This window comes from Miscanthus floridulus, chromosome 9, assembly GCF_019320115.1.
Source record: "Miscanthus floridulus cultivar M001 chromosome 9, ASM1932011v1, whole genome shotgun sequence".
Lineage (NCBI taxonomy): Eukaryota > Viridiplantae > Streptophyta > Magnoliopsida > Poales > Poaceae > Miscanthus > Miscanthus floridulus.
The window spans coordinates 14,084,863-14,101,518 of record NC_089588.1 but is presented as its reverse complement, the minus strand read 5'-3'; the positions used below and the strand labels follow the sequence as shown (position 1 = coordinate 14,101,518).

Genomic DNA, 16,656 nt, shown 5'->3' with positions numbered 1-16,656 from the left:
AGAAAGTTGTGTATTTTATAACATGCCTGGCAACGACGGTGGTTCAGTTACTCTCATGGTAAGTAAGTTGTTACTCTCATGTTAAGTAAGTTGTTCAAATCAACTACTATAACGCTCTAATGTTATAAGCAAGTTGTTCAAATCAGCTACTATCAGTACTTGAGTAGCATTCTAGCGTTTGCCATATTAGAATCAGAAAATTAGGTCACCACAAGGAAAAGGACACACAACGTGGCAATTAGCAAAAGGTACAGATAAGTGAAAGAGGACGAATAGGGAGGGCAGTAGCATTGGGTACTGGAGATGGCGTGTAAGCGGTAACCCTAGCGCTCCCGCGCGTGTCGCTGTCGACGACCGAGGCGGACGGAGGGGCCCAGAAGGTGATGGATCCGGCCAACCAGGCTACAGATCCAGCCACCCAGCAGGCGGATCTTGTGGAGACGGGGAGGGCTCGTGCTGGATCCGGCTGCTCGCCGCAGATCCACCGCCTCCGTTGGGTGCGCGAGGTGTATGGCGTGCTCCAGCCTCAGATCGGCCGGCGGGAGGGGCTTCACGAGTGGCCGCTCTAGATCCACTGCCGAGGTTGCTGGCATGACCTCCCCGTCGTCATGCATGGCCACCACGGAGGTTCCTCCGCCGCCAGAGGCCTCCAGCGCCTCAGGGCATCTGCTGGCTGGCCGCGCAGGCGTGGGAACGACCGGCGATGGAGGGGCAAAACCCTAGGGCGCGCGACCCGCCGCGTTGCGTCACGAGGAGGAAGTGGCGTGGTGGTGGCGGTGGTGGTGGAGGAGGAGGAAGAGAAGGAGGAGGGAGGCCGGCGGCGTGTGGAGGGCGGGCCACCGCCGAGGCCGTCCCGCTCCATCGCCTGAGCCGCGCCGCGAGTGGGGAGCGAGGGAGGGAGGAAGAGAGAGAGAGAGAGAGAGAGAGAGAGAGAGAGAGAGAGAGAGAGAGAGAGGAGAGGAGGAGAGCGTGGGGGTCGGGGAGATCCGCCGAGGGTTTCATAGCGGGCGGGCGTGTACTGTACCGAGTGGTGGAGCCAACACGGGCCATGGATCGAAGAATCGGACGGCCAGGGAAAATTCGGGCGACGTGGCCACCCTGGCTGGCGGCCAAACCTCCCTGCTTTGATAAGAAGAAATTATTCTACCAGACTCATATATAACCAAGCTAGAGTTAGGGTTAGTAGCTCACTCTCTCCAGGCCTCTATCCTAGCCGCACCCTTTCTCTCACCTTGCACCCCTCCTCTACAGCGCACAGCCAGCCGCGCCCTTCCCTCGCCTCTCCGGCCGTGACCCAACCCTTCCTCTACGGCGCCCCACCCTTCCCCTCCTCCACAGCAGGCAGCGGCACCCCACCCTTCCCCTCCTCCTTAGGTGGTCGAGCAAGCGCGTTGGGCGCGGGGGGGCTGTCCCGGCGGCGACCGCGCTCAGGGGCCCTTCCGACGGCGGGTGAGCCACGGTGGCTCCTCTCCCCTTCACTAATGGCGGCTCCTCTCCCTCCCTTGGCATGGCGGCGCAGCCTGCCTCTCCCTTCTCCGGTGGATCCGACGTCTTCTCCCTCCCCAAGCAGCGCGAGTGTGGAGGCCGGATCTGGCGAGGGCGACAAGTGGGAAGGCCCGATCCGGTTGCGGCTCCGTCTTCTCCTCCCCTAGCGATGCGGATCTGACGGCGGCGTGCGCGGGGAGTCCGAATTCGGCGACAGTGGCGCTTGGGAAGGCCGGATCCGGCGGCGGGAGGCCAGATCCGGTAGCGGCTCCCTCTTCTCCCTCGCCATGCGGCGTGGATCCGGCTTCCCCGACGGCAGATCGGGCAACGGGGAGCGTGCAGGGGCGGCGGCGCGAGGCCCAGATCCAGACATGGTTTGGGCTTTGGGCTTTTTTCTTGTGTTCTTGAGAGCTAGGGTTAGGGAGAGTAGTGGAGAGGCTTTGGTCTACTAAATCCACTACTCATTCATGCACACAAGATGTTAGGTGGTATGTTTGTTATAAGTTAGTTCACTAATTTTGATTATTCTGCTGACCTTATATTATCACATTCTCCTTTTGTTTTCTACTAAGCGGCGTGGAATGTATGGAGTGCTCAAGTGCTGTATGGGGTTTGTCAAAAAAAAAAAGTGCTCTATGCTAGTACCACATCACTTCAACAAGCAACTTGTGTAGAAATACGGAGTAAAGTCCTATGTCTGTTGACTGCCACGCACCTCTTTTAGTTGATTCTGCACTTGGCGAGTGGCGATATCTTCTCTGCATGCTATCTGCTGCCAACAGCCCAGCAGCACTGAGATGGAGCTAGTAGCCTTCACCACGTACGATCGACCGGCCGCCTTGCGTGGACGTGACTGTGGTGCTCGTGTGTGTCTATTTTTTTTTAAAAAAAAGAGAGAAGCAAATTAAGCCGGATACATGTGTATATACTTCAATCTACGTAGGTTGGAGTGGATTAAAATAAAATTTAATTTAATTTCACTCCAATCCACTTTAATACGCGTGGATTGAAATAAATATATGCGCATCAAACCAGGCCTAAAGTGGATTGCATCGCCACGCATTTGCAAACTCACCGGCCACAAACTCATCCATGTGTGCAAAAAAGTGCAGTGCAAAAGGCAAAAGGCCATGCATGCATGGCGAGGCGCCAACGCACAAAACAACCGTCCATTGTACAGTCAGTTACAGCACAACCAAACCAACGGCCGTTGGATATGACTGATGACTGCCTCTGCTACTTCCTTTTTTGTATTTTTTAGAGAGAGCAGCAGTTGTTTCTGAGTCGTATATATAAAGAGGAGCTGCACTGCACACGTACAGTACAGGCACTGCTACTGCTAGCTAGCAACTTCTGTTGTCCATCCATCAAACGAAGCAAATCGCCAACAAGCCATGCACCCGGTGCCACTGCGATCGTCGACATCGAGCCCCAGCAGCACCGCCGCCAGCGCCACGCGGGTACACCCATCCGACACCGACGCCGACGCCGTCGCTCATCGTCACGACGGCGGCGGCGCCACCAGCCTCCGCGCTGCGGGGGACAGCCGTGGCCAGGGTCGTCAGCCGGCGGTGTACACGGTGTGGAAGAGGTCAAGCATGGGCTTCCACGGCACGGACGGCTTCTCCGTCTACGACGCCGCCGGCAGTCTGGCGTTCCGCGTCGACAACTACTCCCGCCGCCGGAAGCTCTTCGCCGGCGAGCTCCTCCTCATGGACGGCCGCGGCGCGCCGCTCCTGGCTCTCCGCCCGCAGGTACGTACGCACGCTCTGGTTGATTGACTGATTGCGTATGGTTGCGTTTTTATGTTAGGGACGACGATTCATCGCATCCGGCTCATAGGTCATAGCATTATTCATATATCGTAGATTCGTACTAGTATGGATGATCTTCCATTATTCTGTCAATCTGGAGAAGAAATGTGCAATCTTTCTTGTTATGAGGTGGGCAAATTAATTAAAGATTGAAAGATATCTGCTGCGTGTCCGGCTTCATTTCTTCTAAATCATGCAATACAATCGAAATCCACCAATTCAGTATATATTGAGAAATCAGAATCCATTCTGCTCCAAAGATGTGCAAGTTGTAATTAACATGAGTCCAAAGATTCCGTGGCCCTCTGCAAAATACAGGTATACAACTACCTGCAGAAGCTTGCACGCAGATGACAGATGCTGCAAACATGCCTCTACTTGAAAGAAAGAAAAAAAAAACCACAAAGCACTATCGTCCAAAAGCCTGCAAACAACCAAAATGCCTTGGTTTCTCTGATACTATGGCTCTTGTTCATATATAGTTTGTTTGTTTTCTTCACGCGCTTTGAAATACATGTCATTAACTTATTAGTTATTACACGCTTACAGCTGTAAACTGTAATAACAGAAGCGACAACACCTGCAAAATAAAAATTAACAGATCGGAGCACTAGTAGTATCTATGGCTACTACAGAAAAATTTAACCGTGGCCGGCAAATAGTATTAACCAAGGCGATTTTTCAAACCGCCTCAGTGGAAAGGTCACGGTTAATCGTGGCTTTACCGAGACGGTTCAAATGCTCGCCTCGGTTAATCAAATAAAAAAACAAAAAAAAGAAAAGCCCGTGGATAAGCCTAGTGAGCCCATCCACGGGCCCGCCAAGCTCATCCACGCGCCGCACCGCCACTCGCCGGATCCACACCGCCGTCGCTGGAGGAGGTCGCCCGCTCGCTGGATCCGCCCGCTACCACTACTACACAAACTTTAATGGAGGCGGGCGTTTTTTATTTTCCGCGGCGGGCAAAGCCGTCCGCCGCGGCCTAAAGGCCACGGTAAATCGTGGCTTAACCGCGGCGGGCGGCTTTGCTCGCCGCGGTTAACCGATTTACCGCGGCGGGCGGTGTAACGTGCCCGCCACGGTAAATATACTTTTACCACGGCGGTCACGTTGAATCGCCCGCCGCGGTAAATTATTTTACCGCGGCGGACACGTTACACCGCCCGCCGCGGTTATGTTCGTTAGCCGTGGCGGGCATTATTATTTGCCCGCCTCGGTAAATTATTTCCTGAATTAAAAAAAATACAGCAGGCATATAATTAAATTCAAATTCAAATTCAAATCACATCCAGATTTCACAGATTAAACTTAAATAGTATGCAGGCATTACACATGAGATAATATACATATATATACATTCACTTAGTCGTTCTTGTCATCGTTAATTCATTACATTTACATATTAAAGTCGTTATACATGCCCTAAGGAGTAATCTTGCGGACGCATCATCGTGGGTCATTTCCTCAGCCTCTCGTACTCCGATAAAATCGCTAGCTGGCTGTTCTCATTGAAGAACGTGCTCCCTTCAAGCACGCATTTGTCTAAGACAAACTTACATATGTCCGCCTTTGTCTGCTTGAAGGAGTGTTGGGTGCTCTGCACGTCTCTCCACCAATTCAATACATTCTTGAGCACCCTCCAACTGCTGTTGTACTGCTTGCACTTCCTCAGGTACTCACAGACGTAGAAGCCACAGGTTTGTGATCCTACCGGTTGTTTGGCACACTGCATGATCGATACACAAGCATTAGAATACAGGCATTAGAACGCTTATGAACAGAAAGCATAATTAAACCTTTTAAATACTTACCGGAAAGTTGCGTCTGATTTTGATGCGGTTCTTATGCTTAGCCTTAAAATTCTCTGTTCTTCGATCATAGCATTCAGGATCCTTCACGTACTCCTTATAAGCGCTATACGAAATGTACTAGTATTAGGCAGGGCATTAGAACGCATATGAGAAGACAGTTTAGTCACTTACACTCTGAGGCAATCTTCAAAGGCCTTGTACCCTTTTAAGTTTGGCATTCTCAACGAATCAAATACACAGGCCCTGCCATCCTGAGGGTAGATGATAAATGCAACCCAGTGACCCTCGAGGCCTTGGCTGCGCCATTGAAACAAAATACAGGTTACGATGAGAAATAATAATACTAGCTAGCTACCCACTTATCTCTACAGGCATGTCTTCGACTTACCCAAAGTGGTAGGCAGCTACGATACACCCATTTCTCCTGATCTTCTTCATTGCTCCTAGTATGTACCTTGAAATGTTCAACTTCTCATTGTCCATCAGTTTCTTCCTGTGCGCCTCTCTCTGTCGCTTGGTCAAGTCTTTCATGGTTGGATGATTGTCATCTAGGTGGTAACCAATGATGACTCTTTGAGCAATATGCATTGGAGATAGATAGATAACATCAAGTTTTAGTTCCTTGGATATATAGACCATCAACCTGCAAGGACAAGCCATCGTGGCATATATAAGTAGTCTTGACCGATTCAAAGGCAGGTGATATGTGAAACTCGCAATTCATCACTTACATAGAGAACAAGGTGACTTGGGCGATGTCAAGGTCTTGTTCCCGTAGTAGTCTGTACATGTCGTGGAAGTCCATGGGGAGTTCTACATCGTTGTCGGGCAAGTGGAAGTACTCCGCCACAACCTTGACTAGAAAACCATGTAGGCCAGCTTTTGCCGCTTCCATGTACCAGAGATGAAACCTCCTTGTCTCCCACCTTTCCTCGTCGACGAGCTAGGCCTTGGTTATCATGAACTTCCCATGCTCATAATGGCCGGGGCAGTCATCCGATTCAGGAAATAGATGGAAAGGTGATCTCGGCCTGGGATAGAAATGTTAGTACCATATTATGGCAAAGAAAAGTTATTAGCAAATTATGCTCGCTGCTACCATACCTTTCGAACTCAAGTGAGTATGTGAGATGCCCTTGGTCGCCTTTAGTCTTCGCCGGTGGTGGAGGACAGTGGCTTGTGCTCGCAATGGCAGCAGGCGGTGTCTTTGCCCCCGGTTCCTCCGTGCTTCCCGGTCCTTTGCTTGTGCCCTTAGACGGACTATTGGGAGGTGGAGGTGGACTTGTTGTTGGAGGAGGAGAATGAGGGTGAGGGCTTGTGCCTCGGGGTGACTTCCTTCCCTTGTCATCCTCGCCATTGCCTTCGTCATCGCCATCGCTGTGATCCGGATCATCGAGGGGACAAGATCCGGCAACAGATGGTTGTGATGCTGTTGTCGCCATCGGTGTAGAAGTTGGCGTTGAGAGAATGATCTCTATGTCGTCCTTGTTCCACAGGACTTCAGAACCAATGGCAGCTCCAAGGATCGTTACCCCTTATGCAGTTGGATATTCCATTTCAAATTCTTCGTATTGGGTCGCATACCATGTAAGTATCACGGTAGCATAGTTGGCAGGGATTTGGTCTTGGTTGAAATCTTTGATATCTTCTTTGGGGTGCATGTAACCCTCACCCACGGTCAACTTTTTCGCCCTACCGAACGGGATGTTGAGGTGGATGCGCATGGGTTGCCGGATGTCGTCGACGGGGTGCCTTGGGCGATCCTCGATCATCGGCAGTGGCTGCCCTTGTGTCTGCCCTTGTGGAACTTGAGGCACGACCACGCCAGCCTGGCGAAGCATCTGTGACCTCATCGACACCATATCTGGGTCATTGCTCGTGAAAGCTTCTTTTATGGACCGACTGATCATTTCACCGCTGCCTCAGCATAAAAGGGTTCACATCATTGCATATGCCACTGCCTCAGCAATAAGTTTAAAAGTTCATCATTGCATATGCCAAAAAAGGAACCAGCCCCATTAAACAAAAACCTTTCACAAATCAAAAACAGGAGCAGCAGTAGTAGAATAGTAGTATAGGAGGGAGTAGAGGAGTAGAGGAGGAGGGAGTAGTAGTAGGCAGTAGTAGTAGTATACTAGTAGTATAGGAGGGAGTAGAGGAGTAGAGGAGGAGGGAGTAGTAGTAGGCAGTACTAGTAGTATACTAGTAGTAGTATACTAGTAGTATTATAGGAGGGAGTAGAGGTAGGCAGTAGTAGTAGTATACTAGTAGTATAGGAGGGAGTAGAGGAGTAGAGGAGGAGGGAGTAGTAGTAGGCAGTATACTAGTAGTGTTCACAGGCAAAAGCTATAGCGTCAACTGCATATAAGCCTTCATGTATCTCCTAAGCATGCAGATTGACAACAATGAAAACTTTCTCACGTAACAGCTACAACATATATCCAAGGAACTATCAAAGCACATATCCAAGGAACTATCAAAGCACATATCAAAGCATGCAGTTCAGGTGATTATTCGACTAATCTAGAGGGGGCAAAGCAAAGAGACCAAAAGCAACAAAACTGACCCTAGACATACAGATCCAAATTCAATAAGCCCAGTTTAGGTGATTATTCAACTGAAAAGATTCTAGAGGGGCAAAGCAACAAAACTGATTTTTACTTGATACGATTCATATCTAGTACTGTAGTCACCTAGAAGATGGCCGTAGTTCCTAGATCATCATGTCATCAAGCAATTAACCCCCCACCCCAATATAATTCGCACAAAAGTGATAAAAGTCAGTGGAACCTAGATCATCATGAGCCATCCACGAACAGAAGCGATGAGGATCCCCACCACGGCACCGCCTAGGTCTTAACCATAGATCGCGCCTAGGGAGGAGAATCGATCTACAAATCAGCAAAGGAGAGAGAGGATCACCGTGCGTAACTTGGGGCGGATCGGATTTTGCTGTGCATGCTCCGAGCAACACGAAACGAGACTCCGAGAGGGGATTGAGCCCAGCGCGGAGGAGCTCGGTGGCCGGAGCAACGGTTCTGGGGACAGGGCCCAGCGTGGAGGAGCTCGACGGCCGGAGCAACGGTTCTGGGGACGGGGCCCAGCATGGAGGAGCTCGGCGGCGGCGTGATACTTCTCAATGGCCGGCGCTAGGGTTCCGGTGATGGGGCACCGGAGGAGCATGGGGGCGGGGCACGGGCAAGGGAGAGGATGACGGGGGCGCAGACTGGGCACGGGGAGGAGAACGGGGGCGGGGGTCGATGCGCGAAGGAGCTCAATCGACGGTGGAGATGGCGGCGGCGGCGTGAGATTTTGGCAGCCCTTCGGGGTAAAACTGAACTGCGCGAAAGACTTAGAATGTTGAGGGTGGGGACGGCTTATATAGGTTGCGATTAACCGCGGCGGGCAACATAACAGCCCGCCACAGGAAATGTTTACCGCGGCGGGCAGTTACGTTGCCCGCCGCGGTTAATCTATTAACCGCGGCGGGCTCTGTTATATGCCCGCCGCGGTAAAGATCATCAGTTCAGAATTCATTAGCTATTTTAAGTCTCATGAAGATGAAACTAGTCTATACTAACATAATTCATTAGCTATATTCATTAGTCTATACTAACATAATGCATTAGAATTCAAAATCGAATACAAATATAAAAATAAATATAATATCAATAATATCCCTCCATATTCGATATATTTGCATCCCTAACAAGTAATAGGGACATTCGCACCAACACTCAACAACCACCTATCTATAAGCGCTGAGTGATAAAAAGAACCCTTGGCTTTTTATTACATATATGTCTCTGGGATACATATAGAGTCCACTACATTATTACATATATATATGTCTCTGGGATACATAAATCATTTTGGTGCAGGTGCTTTCACCGTCCTCTTCTCACCATCGGGGCGGGCCCACGGCATCATCCTAGACTTGTTGAATCGGTCCTCAACGGCCTTGATCTTCTTTGGATGATCGGTAAAAAGCTCGAGCTCTGCGTATTTGTTGTATTGTTCGGGACTCTGCACCCCATCAGCTCCCACAATCCGCTGCTTTCTGGACACAACCACATGCCTTTTTGGGTCCTCTATATATATATAGTAGGCCACTTGTGCGACATTGGTTGCTAGTACCCACGGGTCATCTTTGTAGCCGATACTTTTGAGGTCCACGGTGGTTAGCCCATAACTGTCCACTGCAACCGCATTCGGTTTGACCCACTGGCAACGGAAGACGGTTATGCGTAGGTTCTGACCATAGTCAAGTTCCCATATTTCTTCAACTTGCCCATAGTATTGCCTCCTCTGGCCCGTGTACTCTTCTTCGCCCTCGTATCAAACACCACAGTTCTGTGCCGAGCTCTTCTTGTCCTTGTCTTCGTGTGGAACCTGTAGCCCTGGACGTCATACCATTGCCATGTGGTGATTTGGCTGGATGGGCCTAACACAAGCCTCTTAACGGTCTCCGTATCTTCATTAGGGCATCCTTCAAGGGGTATGTGTTGCTCTTTGAGCCACTCTACGAAATTGCTCTTGTGATGGTTCTAGACCCATGCCTCCGTGCGTTGTCCATCATTAGCGGTGCGGATCTCTTCTAGGTTCTTTTCAATATATTTCTCCATGCTCACTAACTGATGAAGGATGATGTAATGAGCTTCTTGCACCATTCGGTTTGCCACATCAGTGCGCACTTTTCGGCCTGTGCACCCCATCCCTGAGGTTTTGCCTTCGTGGTGATGGACAGGCAACCCAATCACCCTCCCATCTCTTATGTACCTCATACACCAGTTCACGGCCTCCTCTATTGTGTATGCCTCGATCATAGAGCCCTCCGGGTAAGCGCGGTTATGGACGTATCTGTTGAGGGTGGACATGAACCACTCATACGTCCACATCTGGTGTAGGTACACGGGGCCTAGTTGATGGATCTGATCGACCATATGCATCATTAGGTGTGGCATAATATCAAAGTAAGATGGTGGAAAGCACATCTCGAGCTAGCAAAGGGTCTCCGCGATGAACTCCTTCAGGGCAGGCAGCTCAGCCGTATTAATGACCTTCTGGGTGATGCGATTAAAGAAGTATGACATCCGTGTGATGACCATCTTCATGTACTCTGGACGGATAGCCCTAATCGTAATTGGTAGGAACACCGTCAGCATGACGTGGCAGTCGTGTGAGTTGTAGTCGGTCATTATGAGGTCTTTCATGGAGACTAGGCTCTTGATGTTGGAAGAGAAACCAGTCGGCACCTTGATACCCCTAAGTAACTTAAGAAAAGTCGTCCTCTCGTCTTGCGTTAGGTTGCAGGCTGCACCCAGGATATCGACTTTACCGTTCTGAGGTGGTCCCGGGTGAAGGTCCGGCCTGATGCCCAGATTGACAAGATCCGTCCGTGACTTAATACCATCCTTTGTCTTGCCCTTGATGTCCAGTAGGACACCGATCGTGCTTTCGAAGACATTTTTCTCCAGGTGCATGCAGTCGATGGCATGGGGTGTATTCAGTGTTTTCCAATACGATAGGTACTTGAAGAAAATTGACTTCTTCTTGAAAGGAACGGCGGTGGGGACTTCCTCCGTCTGGTCCTGCTTTCACTTCCTTGTCTGCTTGCTCCCCTCTTCAGGTGGCTTCTTCTTCTTTCCAAACTCCACCTAATCCATGTCCTTGACCATCTCATACACCTTTGTCCCCCAACTAGTCTGCGTCGGTTGATCACGTTGCGGCTCGTCCTGATTGTCAAAGTATTTGTTCATAATACTTCTTCTATACCTATGATTTTTTGCGAGGAACCGTCTGTGCCTCGTGTACACCATCTTATTGGATCCCTTAAGGTAAGTGTAGCAGGTCCCGTCGATGCAAATTACGCAGCCGGTCTTCCCTTTGATCTGCCCCGACAGTGAGAAGAGACCGGGGTAATCGGTGATGGTGACAAAGATGATTGCTTTTAGTGTGAACTTCTCCTTGCGGGATGCATCCACCATCTAGACCCCAACATCAAATAGTATCTTCATTTCCTCCATGAACGGCTCTAGGAACACATCTATATCGTTGCCGGGCTGCTTCAGTCCGGAGATAAGCATGGTCAGCATAAGGTACCTACGCTTCTGACATAGATGGGGAGGTAGGTTGTACATGGTGAGCACGATGGGCCAAGTGCTGTGCGAGCTGCTAAGCTCACCGAATGGGTTCATCCCGTCGGTACTTAGCGTGAACCTAACATGCCTAGGCTCCTTGCTAAACTCCGGGTAGGCCTCGTTGAAATCCTTCCACTACTTGCCATCGGATGGGTGCCATAGCTTGCCATCGTCGTTCAGGCGGTCAGCTGATGCATGCCAGGACATGAGCTTGGTATTGTCTGGGTTCCCGAATATTGCACGCAGGCGATCGGTCACAGGCAGGTACCACACCGACAGTGCTGGACTTTTCCTGTGCGTGTAACCCTCTTCATTGTCCTGCTAAGCCGAGATCTGTTTGGCCACACTGCTCTTCTTTTCCCCCTTCTTGTTCTTCTTCCGACCACCCCGCAAGCCTCCCTCATCTTCTGCATCCACGCGACAACCAGCATTTTTCTTATACCGACTAAAGCCGCAGTGCGGACAACTCGTCAAATTCTCATACTCATTGCCCCGATACAGGATGCAGTGGTTAGGGCATGCATCAAACTTTCTAAGCTTCATCGCCACTGGCCAGATCAGCTTCTTGGCCCGATAAGTATTGGCGGGCACCTTATTAGCCGTTGGGTACGTGGTGGCAAGGTAGCTTAACAACTCATTGAAGCTAGTGTCAGACCAACCATGACGAGCCTTCAACATCAACATATGGAGGTTAAAACGGAGCGCCGTGCACTCCTTTGGACAATCGTCGCCGTCCTTATAGAGAGGATCAACTGCCGCCTGTTTCAACTCTCTGAAATTCTCCAACCACTTTGGGCAACCCAACACAACGTCGTCTTCATCGAAGTGTTTGACTAGATCTTCAACAAGCTGCACATCCTCGGGTTGGCTCACAGTATCCTGACCATCACCATCATCGCCGGCTTCGTCGGCCATGTCTTGCATCAGATCATCCACCGTGATGTAATCACGACAACTGTTGTCACTGTCGGCTGGCGCAGCTGCTGCGGAAGGATCTTTATTCACCGGTGGTGCTGTCGTCATCGGCGTCGAAGAGCTCACTCCAGATGCACCGCCACTCGCACCAACTCTTTCGTCGTGAAATGTCCAGACTGTGTAGCCCTCGATGAAACCATACATGATCAAATGAGTTTGCACCTCGCTGTCTCGGTGGGCTTTCAGGTTCTTGCAACGAGAACATGGACATATGGTTGTCATCCGCTTCAGTCTCTCACGGTGAGCTTTACCGGCCGCAATAAACTTCCTTAATTCAAAGAGGTACCACGGATCATTCACTCTATCAATCCGGTACATCCATTCCGATCTATCAATCATATCTGCGAACATTATCCATCACAATCAACATTAAATAAAGAAGAATTAGGAGAAATTGATGATTTTTACGTCCAAAATCATGAAAAAGAGAGGAAATGACGATGTGAAAGATGAAGCATGCATCTATGATGAATCTAAAGTTAAAGAAATACATGACATCATTTTTTCCATTAAAATTGATCTAGATCTAGATCTAGATCTAGATCTAAAGAGAACTCTAGGTGATGGAAATAGAGAGAGAGAGAGGATGGAAGGAGAGAGGGAGAGCCTTTATGAACCTCTTATGATGTCCTCCTCCCTCAAATCCAAGCCCTTCAACTCAAATCAAAAGTTTCCTCAAATTTTAGGGCAAAGCCTCCCCCCATGAGTTTTGAGAGAGGAAGACCCGTGGAGAAGATGGAGGGTTTGTGCTCTGTATTTGTACAGGCTTTACCGCGGCGGGCAACATAAAATGCCCGCCTCGGTAAATCAACTCTTTACCACGGCAGGCAGTTTAAAGAGCCCGCCATGGTAAACCGTATTAACCGCGGCGGGCGATTCATACCGCCCGCCGCGGTAAATAACTATTTCCTGCGGCGGGTAGGTAAGGTTGCCCGCCGCGGTAAACCAATTTTCCGCAGCGGGCGCCCCGGTGGCCGGCCTCGCTGGCCGGCCACCGGTTAACTGTGGCGGGCAAAAAAGGTGCCCGCCACGGAGCGTATTTTGGCCACGCTGCGCAAATTGATTCCTGTAGTAGTGTACTCGCCAGATCCGGCCACCACAGGCGCGGATCCGGCCTTCAGCCGCCGGATCTCGCCCTCCACCACCGCCACCGAGAGAAGTGAGGGAGAAAGAGGGTGAGGCACGCCGCCGCCGGCCTGGGGAGCGGTGCCTGGGGAGCCGGCCCTCCACCGCCGCCACTGAGAGAAGTGAGGGAGAGAAGAGAGTGCTGGATCCGCGCCGTGGTGACTCCATCCCGCCGGATCCACGACACCACCCGCTGGTGGAGCCATGGAGGTAGGGGAGGAGGGTGGATCCGCGCCGCCACCCGCTGCCGCTGCTGCTCCGCGCCGCCGGGAGGGGCCGAGCCGCCCTGCGCCTTGCCTAACGCTAGATCCGGGAGGAGCCGCCGCCGGGAGCCAAGCCCGCGCCGCCGCCGGAAGCCGTCGTAGGCGAGAGTGGAGGAGAGAGGGAGGGTTGGGGAGGGGGCCATCAGGTGCCGGGCGCCGGGCTTCGCGCGCGACTTCGCGAGGAGTGCACATCGGGCTAGGGAGGACACCGGAAGGAGAGAGGAGTGCAGCTGAGGAGGGAGTGAGGAGCTGAGGCTGAAAACCCTAGTGCGGTATATATATGTGTGTGTTCGGAACTGGGCCTGTTGGGCTTGCGGGCTGGGCCTGATTTACCGAGGCGGTTATTTTACAATGCCCGCCTCGGTTAATAATTTAGCGAGGCGGTTATTTTACAATGCCCATCTCGATTAATGATTTACCACGGTGGTTTTTTTACGATGCCCTCCTCGGTTAATACATTAACCGAGACGATTGATGTCCGGCTGCCCTGCCTCGAATAACTGAGGCGGACAACCGGGCCGCCCGCCTTAGAGCTCCAAACTGAAACGCCGTGGAAAAGATTTTCTGTAGCAGTGTATCTCCCTTCCCTTGGTTACTTGTTTCTTTATTACCCGCCAGTTTTGAACAGCAGTAATGTTTTTTGAAAACGAAGTAATAATGTAATGTGCCCTTCTGCGTGCCGTGACAGATTCTCAGCATGCGCGACCAATGGAACTGCTACAGAGCATCATCAGAAGAATCCGCCGGCGACAAGAGCTTCCCCAGACGGCAACATCTCTTCTCAATGAGAAAATGCTCGCTCGTCAAAGGCACTGACGAAGCGGAAGTGTACATGGCATCAGGATCAGCGGCTCACGGCGCCCACCAAGTCCCGAGCTTTACGGTGCAGGGCAGCTTCTGGAGGAGAAGCTGCAAGATCCGGAGGGGCGATGGCGAGGAGGTGGCGAGGATAACCAGAAAGAAGGCCGGAGGAGCGGCGGCGTCGGAGGCGGTCACGCTCGGGGAAGACGTGTTCAGCCTCACGGTCATGCCGGACGCTGACTGCGTCATGGTCATGGCTTTCGTTGTCGTTATGGACCGCATCTGCCAGAGGCCGTACAAGCCCTTGATGTGTTCTTCTTCGTCAGGGTCCTGTTCTTCGTAGGCCATGCATGGTGCTCATGAAGGGCTTTTGTTTGGATCCAACTTGTGAAACTTGGTGCATTTGCATGGCTGTGTGTGAGGGAAATGTGGTGCTGATCGAGGCAGTAGATTAATTAAGAAGGGTAGGGATTTGTAGTTGCTAATTGCAGAGATGTCGCCAACTGACTGACTGGACAGAGACAGCCAACATGGTAATGTTTTAAGTTGTAAGTTGTAACTCGATCTTTTAGAGCAAAAGATGATGAAAAATCAGATTTAATTGGAACCTTACATTGCAATTGCTATAGATAGAGACTGCAGTTCAGTCTAGTGCATAGCTAGTGTGATCCCTAACTTTCAGGGAATGTTCCTAACTCCTAAGGGCTGTCTTCTTTATACTAACTCAAAAGGAAGATGCTACTGTTACAAGTTGGCTTGGCTACGAACAAACAGAGAAAAGGGATGGTGCCAGTAGGCAGCTGTACCTGTTGTCCTAGTTGCAACTTGCTACATATGCTTGTTGCTGTCTCAACTGTCAACTGGCTACCAACTCTCTGGCAATGAGCTGCCGCCCATTGTTCTTGTCCTAGGTCAGTATCAATGTATCCTCCTCAAGTGTTAATGGGTTACACCTAGATATGCAACTTGTGAAATAACTAGTGTGTTTGGCAAGGGTGAGTAGGACAATGCAAAAGACGAAAGTGACCAAAGTGAGCTGCATCCCAGAAGAGGATCCTGAAAAATAATAGGTTCAGTATCTGATCAGTGACCTCAGCTATATTCGGCGGTTTAGAGCAGCTGAGCGTTTGCAGTACTGAAGAGGAAGCAGCAGTACGAGTTGTCACTTGTTCGTTTTCTCTCAGCTTGTTGCAGTGCATCTCTGAATATTAACATCTGTCCATCAATACTGGCATGAAATATATGGCACTAGCTAGAAATGTGCTGAAAAAGAGCATATAGCATTTTTTCAGCGCGCGTGACAATTGTGATTTGTGACAGCATGTCATGTAGCCTTGTAGCGAACTCAGTTTGATTTTGTGGAGGTGAAAAATGGTACCTACTGCAGTGCAGAACTCACCTGAACGTTGGTAAAGTACAACTGTAGGGTAGGTATCTTACTATTACTAATTAGATGTTTCAACGGAGGCTCCACGTTAATTTTCACTGGACATGTTAGAAAACAAATAAATATAAGAAATTCTCACATTAGTCAGAAACATCTTGCCATTAATCGAAAGATTCTATCTAAAGAAGTTACTGCCCACCATCGTTACAAATAAAAAATAGCCTAAAATATCATTGTCGATAAAAAAACTCTGGCCACACAGGATAAAATATTGAACGGCTGGTGGTTAATAAAATATCCAATATACTATATACTACTGATATAACCTTAAAAGTTGGTTAATATAACGGTAATGCTTGGGCGTCTAGACGGACCAGACTGCACTTCACTTTATCCATCGCCGCTCGTTAGTCCACTTCTCCAAAGAAAAATTAAAAAGACAGCGCTGCTCCCTTCTCTAGCGCGAGGCATCTCACCATGGCCTTCTCCAGCGCGGCGGCGCCGCATCCGCTCCCATCCCGCACTGCTCCGCGCTCCTCTCCCCACTTCGCACCGCATGGTGTGGCCGCGCCACCCTGCTCTGTCGTGCCATGGCCCCACTATGGAGCGCCATTGACGCACCCCCCACGCCACCCTCCATCCCCACCTCCGTCTCCTGCCGCGCCGTACCGTGCTCCATCCTCCGCTACACCCAGGACATGCGGCCAGGAAAGGGGGCCATCGTTGGCCAGGCGCAGGCGCAGCTGGCCACTGCCAGGTTGCGCCACCATCCTCGGCCGCCCCGCTTGCCAGAATCGGCCGTCCCTGCTATGTGTTGCGTCGTACGGAAGAAGGGTGAAAACCGCATGTTGCAAG

General features: G+C 50.6%; 1 protein-coding gene across 1 annotated transcript; it reads left to right on the top strand.

Annotated features, from left to right (window-relative positions):
• Positions 1-2,879: 2,879 nt before the first annotated feature.
• LOC136481390 (protein LURP-one-related 5-like) lies at positions 2,880-14,757 on the top strand. Its single transcript, XM_066478743.1, has 2 exons — positions 2,880-3,239; positions 14,302-14,757. The coding sequence occupies exons 1-2, from the start codon at positions 2,880-2,882 to the stop codon at positions 14,755-14,757; spliced, it is 816 nt and encodes a 271-aa protein (XP_066334840.1).
• Positions 14,758-16,656: the final 1,899 nt, after the last annotated feature.

Bases quoted from the DNA above. Each gene is read 5' to 3' on its own strand.
- LOC136481390 (XM_066478743.1), top strand. From the start codon at position 2,880: ATGCACCCGGTGCCACTGCGATCGTCGACATCGAGCCCCAGCAGCACC. The intron at 3,240-14,301 runs GTACGTACGCAC...GTGCCGTGACAG, and splicing joins TCCTGGCTCTCCGCCCGCAG to ATTCTCAGCATGCGCGACCA.